The 16,871-nt window shown below is 30.0% G+C and overlaps 5 protein-coding genes across 6 annotated transcripts in view; 4 read left to right on the top strand and 1 right to left on the bottom strand.

Moving 5' to 3' along the window:
• LOC106789153 (hemicentin-1) overlaps window positions 1–657 on the top strand; it is a 151,240-nt gene extending 150,583 nt beyond the window's left edge. Inside the window, exon 13 of the mRNA XM_014753118.1 lies at window positions 457–657. Within this exon, the coding sequence (XP_014608604.1) occupies window positions 457–558 (102 nt within the window). The 3' untranslated portion in view covers window positions 559–657. The remainder of the gene's footprint in view (window positions 1–456) is intronic.
• A 2,284-nt stretch (window positions 658–2,941) lies between these two features.
• On the top strand, window positions 2,942–4,991 carry LOC106789181 (eukaryotic translation initiation factor 6). Its single transcript, XM_014753171.1, has 6 exons — window positions 2,942–3,243; window positions 3,445–3,530; window positions 3,604–3,779; window positions 3,852–4,028; window positions 4,143–4,324; window positions 4,414–4,991. The coding sequence occupies exons 1-6, from the start codon at window positions 3,137–3,139 to the stop codon at window positions 4,421–4,423; spliced, it is 738 nt and encodes a 245-aa protein (XP_014608657.1). The 5' UTR covers window positions 2,942–3,136; the 3' UTR covers window positions 4,424–4,991.
• Window positions 4,992–5,865: 874 nt separating this feature from the next.
• LOC106789176 (multidrug resistance-associated protein 4-like) lies at window positions 5,866–12,834 on the top strand. Its single transcript, XM_014753159.1, has 18 exons — window positions 5,866–6,342; window positions 6,920–7,030; window positions 7,536–7,670; window positions 7,753–7,957; window positions 8,038–8,263; window positions 8,359–8,515; window positions 8,606–8,855; window positions 8,967–9,158; window positions 9,250–9,536; window positions 9,615–9,798; window positions 9,871–10,211; window positions 10,313–10,511; window positions 10,592–10,808; window positions 10,884–11,114; window positions 11,219–11,449; window positions 11,562–11,863; window positions 11,939–12,586; window positions 12,679–12,834. Exons 1-18 carry the CDS (start codon window positions 6,269–6,271, stop codon window positions 12,757–12,759), a joined length of 4,071 nt encoding a protein of 1,356 aa, XP_014608645.1. The 5' UTR covers window positions 5,866–6,268; the 3' UTR covers window positions 12,760–12,834.
• LOC106789148 (DNA replication complex GINS protein SLD5) lies at window positions 12,254–13,654 on the bottom strand. Its single transcript, XM_014753112.1, has 2 exons — window positions 12,935–13,654; window positions 12,254–12,341 (listed from the first exon to the last, which is right to left on the bottom strand). The coding sequence occupies exon 1, from the start codon at window positions 13,652–13,654 to the stop codon at window positions 13,001–13,003; it is 654 nt and encodes a 217-aa protein (XP_014608598.1). The 3' UTR covers window positions 12,254–12,341; window positions 12,935–13,000.
• An 810-nt stretch (window positions 13,655–14,464) lies between these two features.
• Window positions 14,465–16,808, top strand: LOC106789164 (rhodopsin, long-wavelength-like). 2 transcript variants are annotated; one of them, XM_014753136.1, is made up of 6 exons: window positions 14,465–14,683; window positions 14,766–15,095; window positions 15,171–15,418; window positions 15,501–15,759; window positions 15,842–16,008; window positions 16,126–16,264. In XM_014753136.1, exons 2-6 carry the CDS (start codon window positions 14,772–14,774, stop codon window positions 16,262–16,264), a joined length of 1,137 nt encoding a protein of 378 aa, XP_014608622.1. In that variant the 5' UTR covers window positions 14,465–14,683; window positions 14,766–14,771. The 2 variants fall into 2 exon arrangements, with proteins under 2 accessions (XP_014608622.1, XP_014608621.1); XM_014753135.1 differs by lacking the exon at window positions 14,465–14,683 and having other exon boundaries at window positions 14,772–15,095; window positions 16,126–16,808.
• Window positions 16,809–16,871: the final 63 nt, after the last annotated feature.

Here is a 16,871-nt window from a genome sequence, read left to right as displayed (position 1 = left end):
TATATATATATATATATATACATATATATATAGATATAAATATACACCCACACACTTATAACATGCCTGTCGCCAAATTAACGCGAACGAATAATCGTTGGCTCGTCGTTTTTATTCAACGAAACGGATCGAGCTTAACGAACCGTAGAAAAGTATTTCTCTTTGCCTGTGTACACACTGATAAATATATACGCACATGCACACAACAGACAAACAGATAGACAGACAGACAGACAGACAGACAGACAACCAACCTGACAGACAGATAGACAGACAGACATTTACCTAACAATGTTGCACCATGCGTCCACCTTTTTAACTATAATACACATAATACATGCATACATACATACATACATACATACATACGTACATACATTAATATAATAAGTTGCATCGTTTCCTCAGCCCCTCTTTCTCTTTCCAAACTTCTCTTCTGAGATAAACATTGTGCAGGGGGAGCAGCTGTTTCTCAAACCAGATCGCTTAGCGACGTTGAAGCATCCTAGCAAGATCGAGAAGCCACCGCAGTATACCACATTCAAGCCGGGTAACTGAAGATCCTAAATGCGCCCGTCCCCCCTACTTCTTTTCTTTTTTTAATTACTTATAAGCATACGAAAATAAAAAGTACTAGCGTGCCGAAGGAAGGAAGGAAGGAAGTAAAGAAGGAAAGAAGGAAAGAAGGAAGGAAGGAAGGAAGGAAGGAAGGAAAAAATCAAACGGGGATACGAGAGAGAAAGAGATTATTATTATTATTATTAATATTATTATTTGCTTTTACCTATATTTTCTGGTTACCTGGAACCCCGCTCCCGAACCACCCAAACCACCTAATTTAAAAATGAAAAGTACTTTTTCTCTTATATATATACGTCCAATTGAATAAAAATTTATTTTTAAATAGGAAAATATACACAAATATTTGAATATATTATATTATAATAAAATAGTGAGAGATAACGCGAAAATCAAAATAATATTCATCAAAAATTTCGATATACGTGTGTTGGTAGATAGGTACACGTACCGTGTACGTTAATTAATGAATAAATGATATAACACACAAAAGTTTAGTTATCGTAACCGTTCGATAACGAAGCACTAACATAAGAGAGAATATGTTATACGAGAGTGACACACAAGGTTACAATTATTTTCTCTTTGTCTGGTGTTTATCGGAAAATTGTTCGAATTATCGACAACCTTTCTACTCTCTCTCTCTCTCTCTCTCTCTCTCTCTCTCTCTCTCTCTCTCTCTCTCTCTCTCTCTCTCTCTCTTTCTCTCCGTAGTCACTTATTCGAGTACGTAATTAAAAGCTGCACATTTTGCTGCACCGACACAACTTTTCGTTTAGGTCGAAAAGTTTACGTGTTCCGCGTTGGAAAAAGAGAAATTCAGGTAGGTGGTAGTAACCCCTATCTCCTACCTCATCCTACCTATAGAATATCGAAACAAATTTATCTACTATCTTTTATTTACGCGCCAGGGATTCTCTTTCCCTCCCTCTCTCTCTCTCTCTCTCGTAAATCGATCGATCTATCGATCGTCGTAATAAAAAAAGGGGAAATATATTTGAAATGAAATTACCTACGCGCAATGCGAAATGTTTTTCTTTTAAAGTCACTCATTTAGAAATACATGTGGTGTATGAAATAAATTGATTGTTATACAAAACGGCATGGAAAAGGAAAAAAAGAAAGAAAAAAATAGAAATTCGAATACAGCCCCGTTTTACGGGAATGTTCATAATTAATCAGAGTCGTTAATTAATCTATCAAAAACATCTCACTGCCGACAATGTTCCAATATTATATAACAAAATGACTGACCGAGTTTCGGACCGATCGAAATGAAAAAAAAAGAAAAAATAGGGGATGTTGTTTCGGATGGCTAAAATCAAATGAACTCATGAAGGTAATTGAGTTAGTTGGACAAGTTCGAAGGGAGAACAATTTTGGTAAAGTTCTTAAATGAACATCTATCAGTTAAAATTACGATTACTTCGAACTAACACAGAGTATATAGAAATTTTACTTCTAAACGCTTACGAGACGTATTGTTAAATGAAACAATGATTTTTATCGGTTAATATTTTTATCGATATATTGTATTATTAGTAGAAACAAGGATCGTGTTTTTAGTATCGATCGTATAATGAAAGGATGCGTTAAGTGTGCGTATGCGTGTGAGGGTCTGTATGTATTTGTGTGTGTATGTGATATGCGCGCGCGCGCGCGCGCACTCTCTCGTCCGTACGTCTGTATGCGTGAGTGTTTGTTTGCGCGCGTTTATGTGTACGTACGAGAGTGCAAGAAAGAACAAGGAACAATGTGTTTCGTACTATATAATAAACTTTCTGTACAGACCGTTGTCCATATCACAAAATCTGCGCTTATTAACGCAAAAGAAATACTTCTATTTAATTTCGACTGCTGGCGATGTCCAAGCAGGTATACGAACTTAAGGAACTGATTTCCAAACCTGGCAGAAATAAATCAAATTATTAACACCCATTGTTTCGTGGAAATTTATTTTATTCATTCCCAACATTTCCTAGAGCTTACCTATTGCACAACTTTACAACGAGTTGCGCGTTGATCAAATTTAATAATATACATATACATATATAACATAAATTCTTACTGAAAGATTCTACTATTTTATTTCGAAGTAGTTATTCTTATTAAATATAACAATTTTGAAATATTTATTAAACAAATTGAATAAAGAAAGATTGCAACAAATAACGCAATGATACAAAATTTAAATATTTAGCGCTCGCCTGCTATAGGTCGGTTTTTCGGAGATAGTGGTAACGAAAAGATGAACGCTAGCCGTTGATTCGTCGAGTATGCGAGCAAATCATACGCAACCAATCAAATCATAGCTACTATTGGAGCCAAATGCAGTTGCAACGATAAGACTGAAGAGAGCGTTACTGTATCTATAGTTATTTTTCAAAGTTTATCCTTCTAATTTTATGGTGGCTATTAGTTACCTCGTGCTTGCATGTAAAAAAGACTTGATTGTAGGTTAGAGAATTGGATTGTTTTTAAATTATATTTCAAGTAAACATAAATTTCAATAAAATTGTCTCTCATTACGTTGATATAAATTTATCTTGTATTAATCATGGCGGTTCGTGTACAATTTGAAAATAACAATGAAATTGGTGTATTTGCTAAATTGACGAATTCTTATTGTCTAGTTGCAATTGGTGGTTCTGAAAACTTTTATAGGTAATTAATAATATAATTTCTTAAATTAGTTGTTTTTTTATTTTCAAAAAATTAATTACTGAGACAATAATTTAACGTAACTCTTATCAACGATAAGATCTCGCGATGACTCATCTTGCACATGACCTTTATACTAATCAAAACATAATTTGGAAAGTTATTTAATTGCAATAAAGAGATCAAAATCCTTATTATTTACAGTGTATTCGAAGCCGAACTTGCTGATACAATTCCTGTAATACACGCGTCGGTAGCAGGATGTCGTATTATTGGACGATTAAGCGTTGGTACGTACTTTTAAAAATGATTAAGTATTAAAAATAATCTTCATCAAAAGATAATACAAATGATTATTTTTAGGAAACAAAAATGGATTATTGGTTCCAAATACAACTACGGATACAGAATTGCAACACATAAGAAATTCTTTACCTGATAGTGTCAAAGTACAAAGGGTTGAAGAAAGACTTTCTGCTTTAGGAAACGTTATTGCTTGTAACGATTATGTTGCTTTGGTTCACCCTGATCTTGATAGGGTACATTTTTATAATAATATCAATTATGCAAAGATTTTAACATAACATTCATTTCATATCTATGTATTATAGGAAACTGAAGAAATTTTAGCGGATACTTTGAATGTTGAAGTATTTAGACAAACAGTAGCAAGTAATGTTCTTATTGGATCATACTCGGTTTTATCTAATCAAGGTGGTTTAGTACATCCAAAAACTTCTATTCAGGATCAGGATGAGTTATCTTCCCTGTTACAAGTACCGCTCGTTGTAAGATCAAATTTCGTTTTTATACTACAAAGAGAATATAAGAGAAAGAGTTGAAAAGTATGAAGCTAAATAAACAATATACAGATCAATTTTCAATATAATATACTTATTTAGGCAGGCACGGTCAATAGAGGCAGCGATGTTATTGCTGCAGGCATGGTTGTAAACGATTGGGTCTCTTTTTGTGGGATGGAAACAACTTCAACTGAACTTTCTGTTATCGAAAGTGTTTTTAAACTTTCCGAATGTGTTCCAGCTAATATTACATCGACTATGCGTGCATCTCTTATAGAAAGGTAATTAAATTAAGGAAGAGAAAATATTGCATATGAATGTATTATAACATAACTTTTTTTATTGTCTAACATATTTTGATTTTTTGCAGTATGTCTTAAAGAAATATAAAACCGAAACAAATTAAGCAAATTAATCCATGATATACGATAAGTGTACATATTCATAGAATCAATGTTAAGTGGATTACAAATGCACAATATGATGCAATGCTTCTTTTTTTTTGGGTACTACTTTATAATTTCAACTAGAAAACCTTTCAATGTATTAAGACGTTCTATATTAAAATTTATACAAATTCCCCACTCCCCTCCTTTTTTTATCCATTCTTTATTCATTTATATAAAAAAAAAAAGCAAAAAAATTATTGTAACGTTTTTTTGTAATAACGGACGATTTAAAATCTAAAAAAAAGATAATAATCCTTACTAATTGTATACAAGCATCCTTGAATTTACGCGAGTTTCCGTTTCACGTGGATTGTTCTTTTCTTCACTTGAATGAAAATCACGTAAATAATTTATAATTACAAAAGAAAAAAAATAATTAAAAATAAAAATTAGTACATCTTTTAGAAATACGCGTATTTAATTATATTTTTAATATTATTTTGTTATGTATATATATATTGAAAACTATCGACGAAATATATAGATGCAAAGTGGTTAATAGGCTCGAGTGATTTAAATGTCTGAATGTAAAATAAAATATTATCGAAAATCGATACTTTGTTGTGTAAGTACAATATAGAACTAACGCGTTTTAACATCGCTGAATAATCATATATAGCTTGTAATAATACATACACACCACCACAAGTTTTTTTATTGGTGTTAAAGTATACACTTGTTTCACTTATAACTTCTAAGAAAATATATTTCCTGGCTTCGTAAATTCAGATAATATAAAAAAAAAACTTGCGTAAAATCATTGACGCCTGTATACTTATGTGTTAGATAAAACAATTAAAAAAAAAAGATAATAGCCGATAATTATTATAGTTATTTGTGTGGAAATATAAATTTAAATTGCGTATTTAATATTCATGTTTAAAACCAAAAATAAAAAAAAGAATAAAAAAAAATATAGTAGCAAATAATTATTATATTAATTTTCGTGCAAAAATAAATTTAAATTTTTTTTATTAATATTCATATTCTAAACCAAAAATGAAATCGTTCTATGAAAATGTTTCATTAATTTATCAACCGGAAATTCGTAATCATTTTTAGTCAACAAGCAAAATATGTTCTCCTACTTTGTGTGAACTTTCTTTATATATATAATCATAAAATAATAATAATAATAATAATAATTAATAAAAAAAAATATTAAAAGAAACGTAATAAGAACTTTTAATAGTTACAAAAAAAAAATATATATATATATATATATATAAACAAGTTTTGAAACGTTTTTCTCATGGTATTTAAAAAATAATATTAAAATTTAATATCTATAATTTACAATATACTTAAACCTTGGACTTTATCTAAGAAATGATTAAATACGTGATAAAAGAAAATTAAATCTCAGTTTGAACAAAAGATCTAAGAGTACGTAGTAGGACTATGATGACTACTACTATACTGTAACTTTTGTTAGATACTATACTATACAACGCATTTACGCAATAAAATCGCGTGTGACGCGTATTTTGCACACGTGCTTTGTGATCTTGTAAGATTAATGTTAACTTTGATATGACTATCATCTCTTCGTGTCATATCTTTAGATATATTCCTTTTGTCGAATCATATCCTTCATTATGATCTATTAAATTTTATAAGGTACTCGGGTAATATTGTGCCATCGTCGTTTAAAAGTGTAATAAAACTATTGGCAACATTAATTATAATCATGTACCGATTTAGATGATATTCAAAGTTTTTTCATAATTTTATGTTCACGTTAAATAATTATAATTTTATACAAAATTTTCAAAAATGGATAGCAGTAAAAAATATGATAATCCAAGTCCACGTACGAAAGCTAATATATTTAGCATACTAATTTTTTGGTAAGTTATTTTTCTTATTTTTTTTTATCTTATCATATTTTATAACATATTGCATATATATATAGAAAAAAAGAGATATATTGTTAAGATTATATTAAATTTGCGATTAGTGAACTTGTTTTTTTTGTTATCATATCTGATAATGTTATTACATAAATATATGCATATATAAATATATTTATGTGTGTATGCGTATTCTTATTTTTAATAATATAACAATGTGGACCTAAAATTAAAGTTTTGTATTGTTGTAAAATATTAATAGTTTTATATATCTCTATACATGACAATTACATAATTTATGGAAACATGTAGTTACAACTTATATTTAATGATATGTTAATAAATACTGTAAAGTCATATCTATCCTGATTTGAATAATTACTATTTATTGTTGTTAGATTATTTTACTACAATATTATCATAACTATTTCCATAATATTGTAGCATCCATCATTTAGTTAATCATAATAATTATCAACAATTACTTGTGTGTCTTAAAATATGAATAATATTAACATTCGTTAAGCTAGATTTTAATTTATACATTGAATATAATTATTTGTTTATATTGTAGGTGGTTAAAACCATTATTTTTACATGGAAAAGATCACGATTTGGAAGTAAAAGACCTTTACAATGCACGGCCTACTGATATTAGTGAATTATTAGGAAATAAATTAGAAAGGTAAGTATACTTTTAAAGAGTATTACTTATGATAAGATTAATATTGTATATTAAATGTAACAAGCTTTCTCTAATAATAATAAATAATACTTACAAAAAAATACTCTCTATTATAAAGAGTATTGCAAATATTTTTAATACTAGATCAATTCTAATGATCTAAGATTCGTTAGAAAAGAAATTCAAAGTGGATTCAATTGAAAGATTAATGCAAAAGTATTTTATTAAAAAAAAAAATAAAAATAAATAAATAAATTTATCATTGATATCAAAAAGATCTTAGAATCAATCATGTTCTTAAGTTTTAATAGAAATATATTACATTCAATTTGAAAGATATAAATGTGTGTATATCTATAAAAAAAGAAAGAAAAAAACAATAGTAATTCTCTTTCGCCTACAATTTCTTATTATTTTATTTTTAAACGATTGAAAGAGAACTCGTCCGAATTAAAGAGAGAAGAACAACAAAATAAACTATTCAAATTGAATGAATTTATTATAGAAACTGGATGGAAGAATTAAAAACTGCAAAAGCGGCTGGTAGAAAACCAAAGTTATATACAGCTTTAAGAAAAACGTTTTTTTCATCGTTTGCTTTTTATGGTGGATGGACTTTGCTTATAAGTTTAGTTTCAAGGTAAATAGTATTTTATTACGAATGTAATTGATTATTACATTAAATATTTCAATGTAATTCATTTGAACTATCTTTTTTCTAGAGTTTTACAGCCGTATACATTAGGATTGTTGATATGGCATTTTGATCCTAGAGCAACATCAACTGTAACAGAAGCATATTTGTATGCTACTGCTGTTATAGTTTTGATAACGTTAACGGCATTAATTCATCACCATACTCAATTAGGTTCAATGGAAATTGGCATGAGAATGAGAGTAGCGTGTTCATCTCTAGTTTATAGAAAAGTAATATTTAATTGTATTTGTTTTTAAAAATGCAAAACATTTTGTTGTTGTTGCATCTAATGCATTAAGAATTATTTTAGATTTTACGATTATCTCAAGGTACTACTAGTACTACAACTTCGGGACAAATAATCAATTTATTATCAAACGATGTATCAAGATTCGAACAATTATTTATATATTTACATTACATTTGGATTATGCCATTGCAAGGTGCCTTAATCGCATTTTTAATTTGGGAAAGTGTCGGTATAGCTTCTTTAGCTGGTGTTTTTCTTATAACAATTCAAACAATTCCTGTTCAAGGTAGATAAGATTTTCATTTATATAACTGTCTGTCATTGATTACATAACAAAAAAAAAATATGTTTGCATAGTATATTAATTTAACTTTACTTCAGGATATATGAGCAAATGGACAGCTAGCTTAAGGCTAAAAATAGCGGTAAGAACCGATGAAAGAGTTCGTTTGATGTCGGAAATTATAAGAGGAATTCAAATAATAAAAATGTATACATGGGAGAAACCATTCGAAAAACTAGTTAGTCTATCAAGAAGGTAATCGTAATATTCTATAAATTTGAAGACATATATATGATCCAATTTGTATATTTTGTTTGAATTTAACTTCAAATATTTATATTTTAGTTATGAAATTGATGTACTTACATTAACATCGTACTTAAGGGGATTTACTTTAGCTACGTTTGTATTTACCGAGCGAACAACGTTGTACTTTACAATCATGGCATATGTACTTCTTGGAAACAATATATCTGCTGATAAAGTATTTTCAATGGCTCAGTACTTTAATATTCTACAAGCTACTATGGCTATATTTTATCCTATAGCAGTGTCGTCTGCTGCTGAAGCTTTAGTATCAATAAAAAGATTACAGGTGAAAACAATTTAAATTTGTTCAATATTGGTATAGTTCAAATAATAAACATTATAGATAAGATCCGTTAAAACTGTCATATCTTTTTATCTGCTTGTTTTATTAACGTAGAACTTTCTGCTATTGGAAGAGAATGTACCTTTAATTCACACATTGCCGAAAGATGAAAAAAACAATATTATTTTGAAAGACATTACTGCTTCATGGACTGATTCTACTATTGTAAACACTCTTCATGGTATTAATACTTATATGGGATTCGGCAAACTTTATGCTTTAGTTGGCCCAGTTGGGGCAGGAAAGGTACCACACCATCATTTTTATACATTATTTTATAATAAAATATTATTAACTACAACCTTTAATTAATCACTTTTTAATTGACTTTATGCAGAGTTCATTTCTTCAGTTAATTTTAGGAGAATTAAAAATATCTCATGGTCAAATATATGTTAAAGGCAGTATATCGTATGCAAGTCAAGAATCTTGGTTATTTTCTAGTACTGTGAGAAATAATATTTTATTTGGACAACCGTATGATCAAAAAAAATACCAAAAAGTAATCAAAGCGTGCGCTTTGCTCAAAGATTTTGAACAATTTCCACATGGTGATAAGACATTAGTTGGAGATAGAGGTGCCGCACTTAGTGGAGGACAACGTGCAAGAATTAATTTAGCTAGGTATATATAAATATATTAATATTATAATTATATTATATCTTCAACTTTGTCCTTTTTTCTTGAATTTCTTTTTTTTAGAGCAGTATACAGAGATGCTGATATATATCTTTTGGATGATCCTTTATCTGCAGTAGACGTACACGTTGGTAAACATTTATTTGATGAATGTATAAATGGATATTTGAAAAATAAAACGAGAATTCTCGCAACGCATCAAATACAGTACTTAAAAGACTGTGATCACATAATTATACTTAATAATGTAAGTGCAGTACTATTGTTTATTTGTTACAATAGAAATTCTAAATATATTTGATGTATGTCTACGCAATAGGGTTACATGGAGATTGAAGGAACGTTTGCAGATATTCAAACGAAGAAAATTGATTTTTTGAAATTATTAGTAAATGATGAATCAAAGGAAAAAGCATTAGTTAAAGAAAACAGTATAGAATCGGCCTCAGATGTGTTATCTAATACTAATACTGTAGAAAATGAAGATGATGTTGAACCTCAAGAAACAGAAGAATTAATGGCTAAAGGAAGCATATCTAAAGCTGTTTACTGGAAATATTTTAGAGCTGGAGCATCTATTTTTGTAATGATTGCCTTTTTTCTGTCAATGATATTGGGATTAATAGGAAGCAGCGGCAGCGATTATTGGGTTGCCTATTGGTAAGATTTTTTTAAAATTAATTAAAATTTTTATACTCCTAAAAATACTTATATTTGTAGACTTTTTTAATTGTAAATTTTGTTAATTTCTTATGATATAGGACAAATCAAGAAGAAATGAAATTAAAGCAAGAACAAAATCGTGCGTTCTTTGTTGATAATTCTAATAAATCTATATTAACAGATGGAGATGTAAATTCTACAGATTCTACGATCAGAAATGATACGATCAATAATAATATTACGCATATAGTTTTCAATGATTTTATAACGATGCAGAATCTAACAACTGAGAATACGGTTAGTAACGCGATTGTCAATTTGTCTTGAAAATTTTGAATATGTTGTGCTTTATGTATAAATCGTTAATTCATTTTTAGACAAACTTGGATGAAATGTTTACCGAATCATACGGCCTCGATGTTACTACCGCTTTATGGGTTTATGGAGGTTTAATCACCTTAAGCATAGTAATGACTTCTATGAGAAATCTCTTATTTTATAAAGCATGCATGACAGCTAGCAAAAATCTACATAATATGATGTTCTCCTGTTTACTTAAAGCACCTATGCTATTTTTTAATACAAATCCGTTTGGTAAGCGTCACCATATGAGTAACTAAAGAAAAACAAGTATTTAAAATAAAAAATTAAAATACGCTTACATCGCAGGTCGTATCCTCAATCGTTTTTCAAAGGATATCGGTGCTGTTGATGAAATCTTACCAAGAACTATGATAGAATCTATTCAGATTTTTACAGTAATGACAGGAATTTTAGCTCAAGTTATAATCATTAATTGGTGGTCTATTATTCCTATGCTCATAATGGGTTTTCTATGCTGGAAAATAAGAAATATTTATCTTGCAACTGCACAAAATTTGAAACGTCTTGAAGGCACTAGTAAGAAATCTAATCTTAAATTTGTATGATACGTCTAGAAAAAGAATATAAGATTCGATTTGGTCATCATTTAATTATTAAATATCTATCGTCATTTTTTTCAGCTAAAAGTCCAGTCTTCTCTCACGTCAATTCATCTTTAGTTGGATTAAGCACAATTCGTTCAACCAATGCACAAGAAATGTTATCTAAAGAATTTGATTCGCATCAAGATCTACACACTGGTGCATACTCTTTGTCAATTACAACTGCCACAACTTTCGGTCTGGCACTTGATGCAGTATCTGTTTTGTTTGTGGCTTTTGTTACATATAGTTTCATTATTTTGAATAATGGTAAATATCTTTTATAATAGGCACAATTAGAATAATACGTGTGTAGGTTAATTTATATGTTTACACTAATTGAATATTTTTACATACATTATCTCTTATATCAAAATTTCAGGCAATACTTTTGCTGGCAATGTAGGTCTAGCTATATCACAGGTTCTTATTTTATGTGGAATGTTACAACATGGTATGCGACAAACTGCAGAAGCGATAGCACAAATGACTAGTGTAGAAAGAGTATTACAATTTACACAGCTCGACGAAGAAGGTCCATTTACAAGTGATCCAAATAACAAACCATCACAGGAATGGCCCAATAAAGGCGAGATTAAGTTTGATCATGTGTACTTGCAATATTCTAATAGCGATCCACCAGTTTTGAAAAACTTAAATTTTATTATACAACCTGCAATGAAGGTATGCCTGTATTGATAAATAATGTATCTATCAATAAGGTAAACCTTACTTTTCCTAAACCTGATTCTTTTTTAGGTTGGCATAGTTGGACGTACTGGTGCTGGTAAATCTTCATTAATTTCAGCCTTATTTCGTCTGTCTGAATTCAATGGTGCAATTTACATAGATGGAATTAAAATTAATAAGATTGGCTTACACGATCTTCGAAATAAGATTTCTATTATTCCTCAAGATCCAGTACTTTTTTCTGCAACATTGCGAGACAATCTAGATCCCTTTAATAAACATGACGATGTTGCTTTATGGACTACACTGGAGGAAGTAGAATTAAAAAGTGCATTTATTTCTTTGGACCATCAAATTAGTGAAAGCGGTAGCAATCTTAGTGCAGGGCAAAGGCAGCTGCTTTGTCTTGCGCGTGCTATTATAGAAAATAATAAAATTTTAATTCTTGATGAAGCTACAGCGAATGTCGATCCTGCAACAGACACATTAATACAAAGTACAATTAGAAAAAAGTTTAAAAATTGCACAGTATTGACAATAGCTCATAGATTAAATACTATAATGGATAGCGATAGAATATTGTTGCTGGATCATGGTGAAATACTTGAATTTGATCATCCATATACTTTATTAAAGAACGAGCAAAGTTATTTTTATAAAATGGCTAAAGAAACTGGTGATCACATAATGGAACAATTTCAAATCATAAGCAAACAGGTAAAATTATACTATGGTTAAGTTTTCTGTTAATAATTTTGTTACTTTTTGTTGTCAAAATAATTTAAATTTTATATGTATATCATTTTTAGGCCTATGATAATAGTAAATTCGATATATCTACAGAAATGAAAATACAGGAGAATGGAAATTCTAATGGTATAAAACAGTAATTACTTGGTACAATGATGATATATGCATGTTTGTGTATTCTTTTATAATCAAAAATAAATAAAAATATGCACATATAAACCTTCATTCTATTATTTGTAGCCATTTAAGTTACTCAACACATTTATACTTATTAAGAATATTTACTTATTGAAAGATAATATTTTAGGATCTTACGTTATAAATAAGATGAGCATCATATTTTTCTTGAACATTCACAATAAATAATTTAGAGTCATTTATTCATATTAACTGTACTGCACCGCTTTTAACTAAATCAGCAATAAGATTATACTGGATAATGTGTTGGGAGCCGGCTTCCAAGTCTATTTCTTCATCCATTACACCGGGTAAAACAATACCAGTTATTTTTTCATTAGCTCTTAAAAAGACATGAGCTTGCATATTTGGTTTTGTGCTAATTTTTTCTATTTCAAATGCTTGAAAACTAGCAGGCATGTGTTGCAAAGCCACTGTTTTGAAAAGATGTTCAACACTACCCAAATATTCTTTAGCAAAGCGTACTTCTGCTGGAGTTAAGTAAGATTCATCTGGTTGTCTGGCAGCTTCCTCTGACAATATATGAATAGTATATCTCTCTATTTTTTCTAAACGCACTCTGAGATAACTAGAAATAAGGAATCGTATCCTATCAAGTTCCATTTTATGAACCCATAAACGAAGATCATCCCTTTCTAACCCCTTCACGTTTGCTTCCATATGACTTATCTGTTGCAACATGCAATCTACAAGATCAAATTTATGCGGAAGAATTTCGGGAGAAAATTTTTCATTAAGCCATGCATTTTCAATAGCTTCGAGTGCATTTTCTGCTGTTAAAACTTCCTCTATTTCGTTTTCTACCTGGGCACCATTTTCTTCGTTAATATCTTCCATTATCTTTTAAACACAATGTTATTTCTTCAATCGATGCTTCCACAAATGTAAATTCTATTAAATATTATCACTAATGTTTATATCACTTAATTAAACTTTAACAAACAGATTTATCGTGTGACAATTAATGATTATAAATACCGTTTAGTATTTAATTTATTTTTCCTATCTTGAAACTCGAAATAAGATTAAGATCGATTTATCGATTTTATCGATTTTTTCAATTTTTTCGATAGCGCACTAAAAATTTTTAAATTTGAAATGAATAGAAATCATAATTATATTTATTTCGTTAAATTAATTAATAATTATTATTGTAGTTATAACTGAAAGTCAAATATTTACATATTTAACATAGAAAATACATAGAACATTACTATAATCTCCTTATATGATGAAACCATATTAAAACGCAAACGTCAATAAAACATTTTATATACTTTAAGAAAAAAAATATTTAATAATTTAATAGGCGTTTTCATTCCTATGTTAATTATTATACAAAATAAAAAATACAAAAAAAAAGAAGAAGAAAAAGACATTATCACACGTTATTTATAATAGATCGTAAAATAAAGAAAGTTGCGTTATAATGTCACATAAGAGTTTATCCTTCTTACAATTCTCAAGGTACTCACGAAGAAATCGAAGTATACTTCAGTCTTTTGTGTTCTATTCTTGTTGTACCCTTGTAAGGTTTCTGTGTGCGACATTGAAGGTGCACCAAGGTATTCTTTAATTCCCTCTAACTTAATAAGTACTGTCTTAAGACTGTTTGGAGATTTAGATGAAGTAGTCATATAGAGAAGAAGCAGTAAGGGTACATATGGAGTCAAGTTGGGGTAACAGTGCATATTTAAACTGGACTCGTGCAGAGACAAGACGAGCCGCATCCATCAGTGGACCAAACAACATTCGGTGCCTTCTAAGTCCTCACAGCCCGCGGTGACCACCTTCCACTTCTAACATTCAGGGAGTACCTGGATTAGTTCGTTGTTTTTACGATTTTCTCCAAGTAGCCTGGTAAAGGTAAGAAATTAAGATATAAACTCAAATGTGTTATTCTTTCAAATAACACCATAATTATATTTTTTTGACTGTATATTTATAGTCCAACATGACCGTTATGTCGGGACCAAGTTACGCTGCATGGGCGAGTCATGGGTCGAAATTCGGCAACATGACCTTAGTAGATTCAGTTCCACCAGAAATGACACATTTAATTGATCCCCATTGGTATCAATTTCCACCAATAAACCCTATGTGGTATCCTATGGTTGGTTTCGTTACTGGTTTACTAGGTCTTATCTCTGTCATTGGTAATGGCATGGTGGTTTACATTTTCTGTTCAACCAAATCGTTACGTACTCCAAGCAACATGTTTGTCATTAACCTCGCCTTCTCTGATTTTCTCATGATGTTCACCATGTCTCCACCTGTGGTAAATATTATTTTACAATCAGACAACGGAACATTTTCAAAAAGAAATTTCTGAAAAATCTATTTTTCTGGATAGGTAATTAACAGCTACTATGAGACATGGGTATTTGGGCCTCTTATGTGCCAAATCTACGCACTTTTGGGTTCTCTGTTTGGATGTGGCTCCATATGGACAATGACTTTAATTGCATTCGATAGATATAACGTAATCGTCAAAGGTTTGTCAGGCAAACCACTCAGCATCAATGGAGCCCTCCTTCGAATCTTGGCTATATGGACATTCTCCATCTTTTGGACTATTGCACCTCTTTTCGGATGGGGCCGGTAATATCTTGTCATAGTATTATAGACTTTCTGTTTTTTTCCCTGTTTTAAAACTATATTGACTAATACGTGTCTTTGACAGATATGTACCTGAAGGAAATTTGACGGCCTGCGGCACTGATTATCTCAGCAAGGGAATAGAATTCACATCTTACATCTTCATATACAGCATATTTGTCTACTATCTGCCACTATTTATGATCATCTACAGCTACTACTTCATCATTCAAGCTGTCGCGGCACACGAAAAAAATATGCGAGAACAAGCTAAGAAAATGAACGTCGCATCTCTACGATCCTCTGAAAATGCTAATACTAGTGCCGAATGTAAACTGGCAAAGGTGTGTATATATATATATATATATTATATAATACACAAATTTCAAATAAATTCTTATATTACAATAATTTTGATATCTTTAGGTTGCGCTTATGACGATCTCCTTATGGTTCATGGCATGGACTCCTTACCTCGTCATCAATTATACAGGAATCCTTGACACTCAGAAGATCACACCTATTTTCACTATCTGGGGATCCATTTTCGCTAAAGCAAATGCTGTATATAATCCTATTGTCTACGGTATCAGGTAAATCACTTGTTCATCTAAAGAAGACAGCAAGAAATTAACATATTACATCGATGAAACTTTTATATTTATAACTATACGAACTGGTATATATCTGCTTTTTTTTAATGATTTCAGCCATCCTAAATACCGAGCTGCTCTCTTCCAAAGGTTCCCATCTTTGGCTTGTGCAAATGAACCGGCACCTGCTGCAGACGCAACATCTACTGTATCTGGTGTGACTACTGTCAATGATGGAGAAAAAGCCTCTGCATAAAGAATAAATAATAAAAAAGCTGCCATTTTCTAAATTTCTAAATTAACATTACAGAAATTAATATCAGAATAAAGAATATTTAATTATTTACCATCTCAGGCAGCAGTATTCGTGTGTTTTAAACAAGGACTTCAAAGTGATATATATATAAATATAATGTTAAAAAGAAGAGAAACAACAAGAATATGAACACACATAAACTTAAAGATTCAATTTAACATCTAGAAGGAGATAATTATAAAAAAAAACCTCTACCAATAACATACATGACATCACTGTTTACATAACATAAAATGAGCAAACATTAGATACATCTATGATTAATTTTACGATTCACATTTCACCACAATCTGAATCGTTTATAATTGATTAATAGATTGCATTGTGATTTTGTGCATTTTATAATATGGTGGTAAACATGGTCACTTTGGTATAGCAGGTATTGGCTCTATGGTTACAAGATTAGTCTGCGTGCCAAGACATAGCGATAGCGTCATATCTGTACTTAATTTTGTAAAACTAATATAATAAATCATGCAAGCAATATCATTTGTTTATTATTAATAAGCTAAAAATCACCGTTAAAACATACACCCTTTAATAATCT

This window comes from Polistes canadensis, unplaced genomic scaffold, assembly GCF_001313835.1.
Source record: "Polistes canadensis isolate GaletaPanama2010 unplaced genomic scaffold, ASM131383v1 scaffold_166, whole genome shotgun sequence".
Classification (NCBI taxonomy): Eukaryota; Metazoa; Arthropoda; class Insecta; order Hymenoptera; family Vespidae; genus Polistes; species Polistes canadensis.
Note: the sequence above shows the minus strand (reverse complement) of the source record. Positions and strands in the feature narration are given on the sequence as shown.

Excerpts from the sequence above, each read along its gene's own strand:
- LOC106789181 (XM_014753171.1), top strand. The coding sequence starts at position 3,137 with ATGGCGGTTCGTGTACAATTTGAAAATAACAATGAAATTGGTGTATTT. Across the intron at positions 3,244-3,444 it reads GGTTCTGAAAACTTTTATAG|TGTATTCGAAGCCGAACTTG; the intron begins GTAATTAATAAT and ends TATTATTTACAG. Across the intron at positions 4,029-4,142 it reads TGTTACAAGTACCGCTCGTT|GCAGGCACGGTCAATAGAGG; the intron begins GTAAGATCAAAT and ends ATACTTATTTAG.
- LOC106789176 (XM_014753159.1), top strand. The coding sequence starts at position 6,269 with ATGGATAGCAGTAAAAAATATGATAATCCAAGTCCACGTACGAAAGCT. Across the intron at positions 7,671-7,752 it reads CTTATAAGTTTAGTTTCAAG|AGTTTTACAGCCGTATACAT; the intron begins GTAAATAGTATT and ends TCTTTTTTCTAG. Across the intron at positions 11,864-11,938 it reads TTATACAACCTGCAATGAAG|GTTGGCATAGTTGGACGTAC; the intron begins GTATGCCTGTAT and ends ATTCTTTTTTAG.
- LOC106789148 (XM_014753112.1), bottom strand. The coding sequence starts at position 13,654 with ATGGAAGATATTAACGAAGAAAATGGTGCCCAGGTAGAAAACGAAATA.
- LOC106789164 (XM_014753135.1), top strand. The coding sequence starts at position 14,772 with ATGACCGTTATGTCGGGACCAAGTTACGCTGCATGGGCGAGTCATGGG. Across the intron at positions 15,096-15,170 it reads TCACCATGTCTCCACCTGTG|GTAATTAACAGCTACTATGA; the intron begins GTAAATATTATT and ends TTTTCTGGATAG. Across the intron at positions 16,009-16,125 it reads CCTATTGTCTACGGTATCAG|CCATCCTAAATACCGAGCTG; the intron begins GTAAATCACTTG and ends TAATGATTTCAG.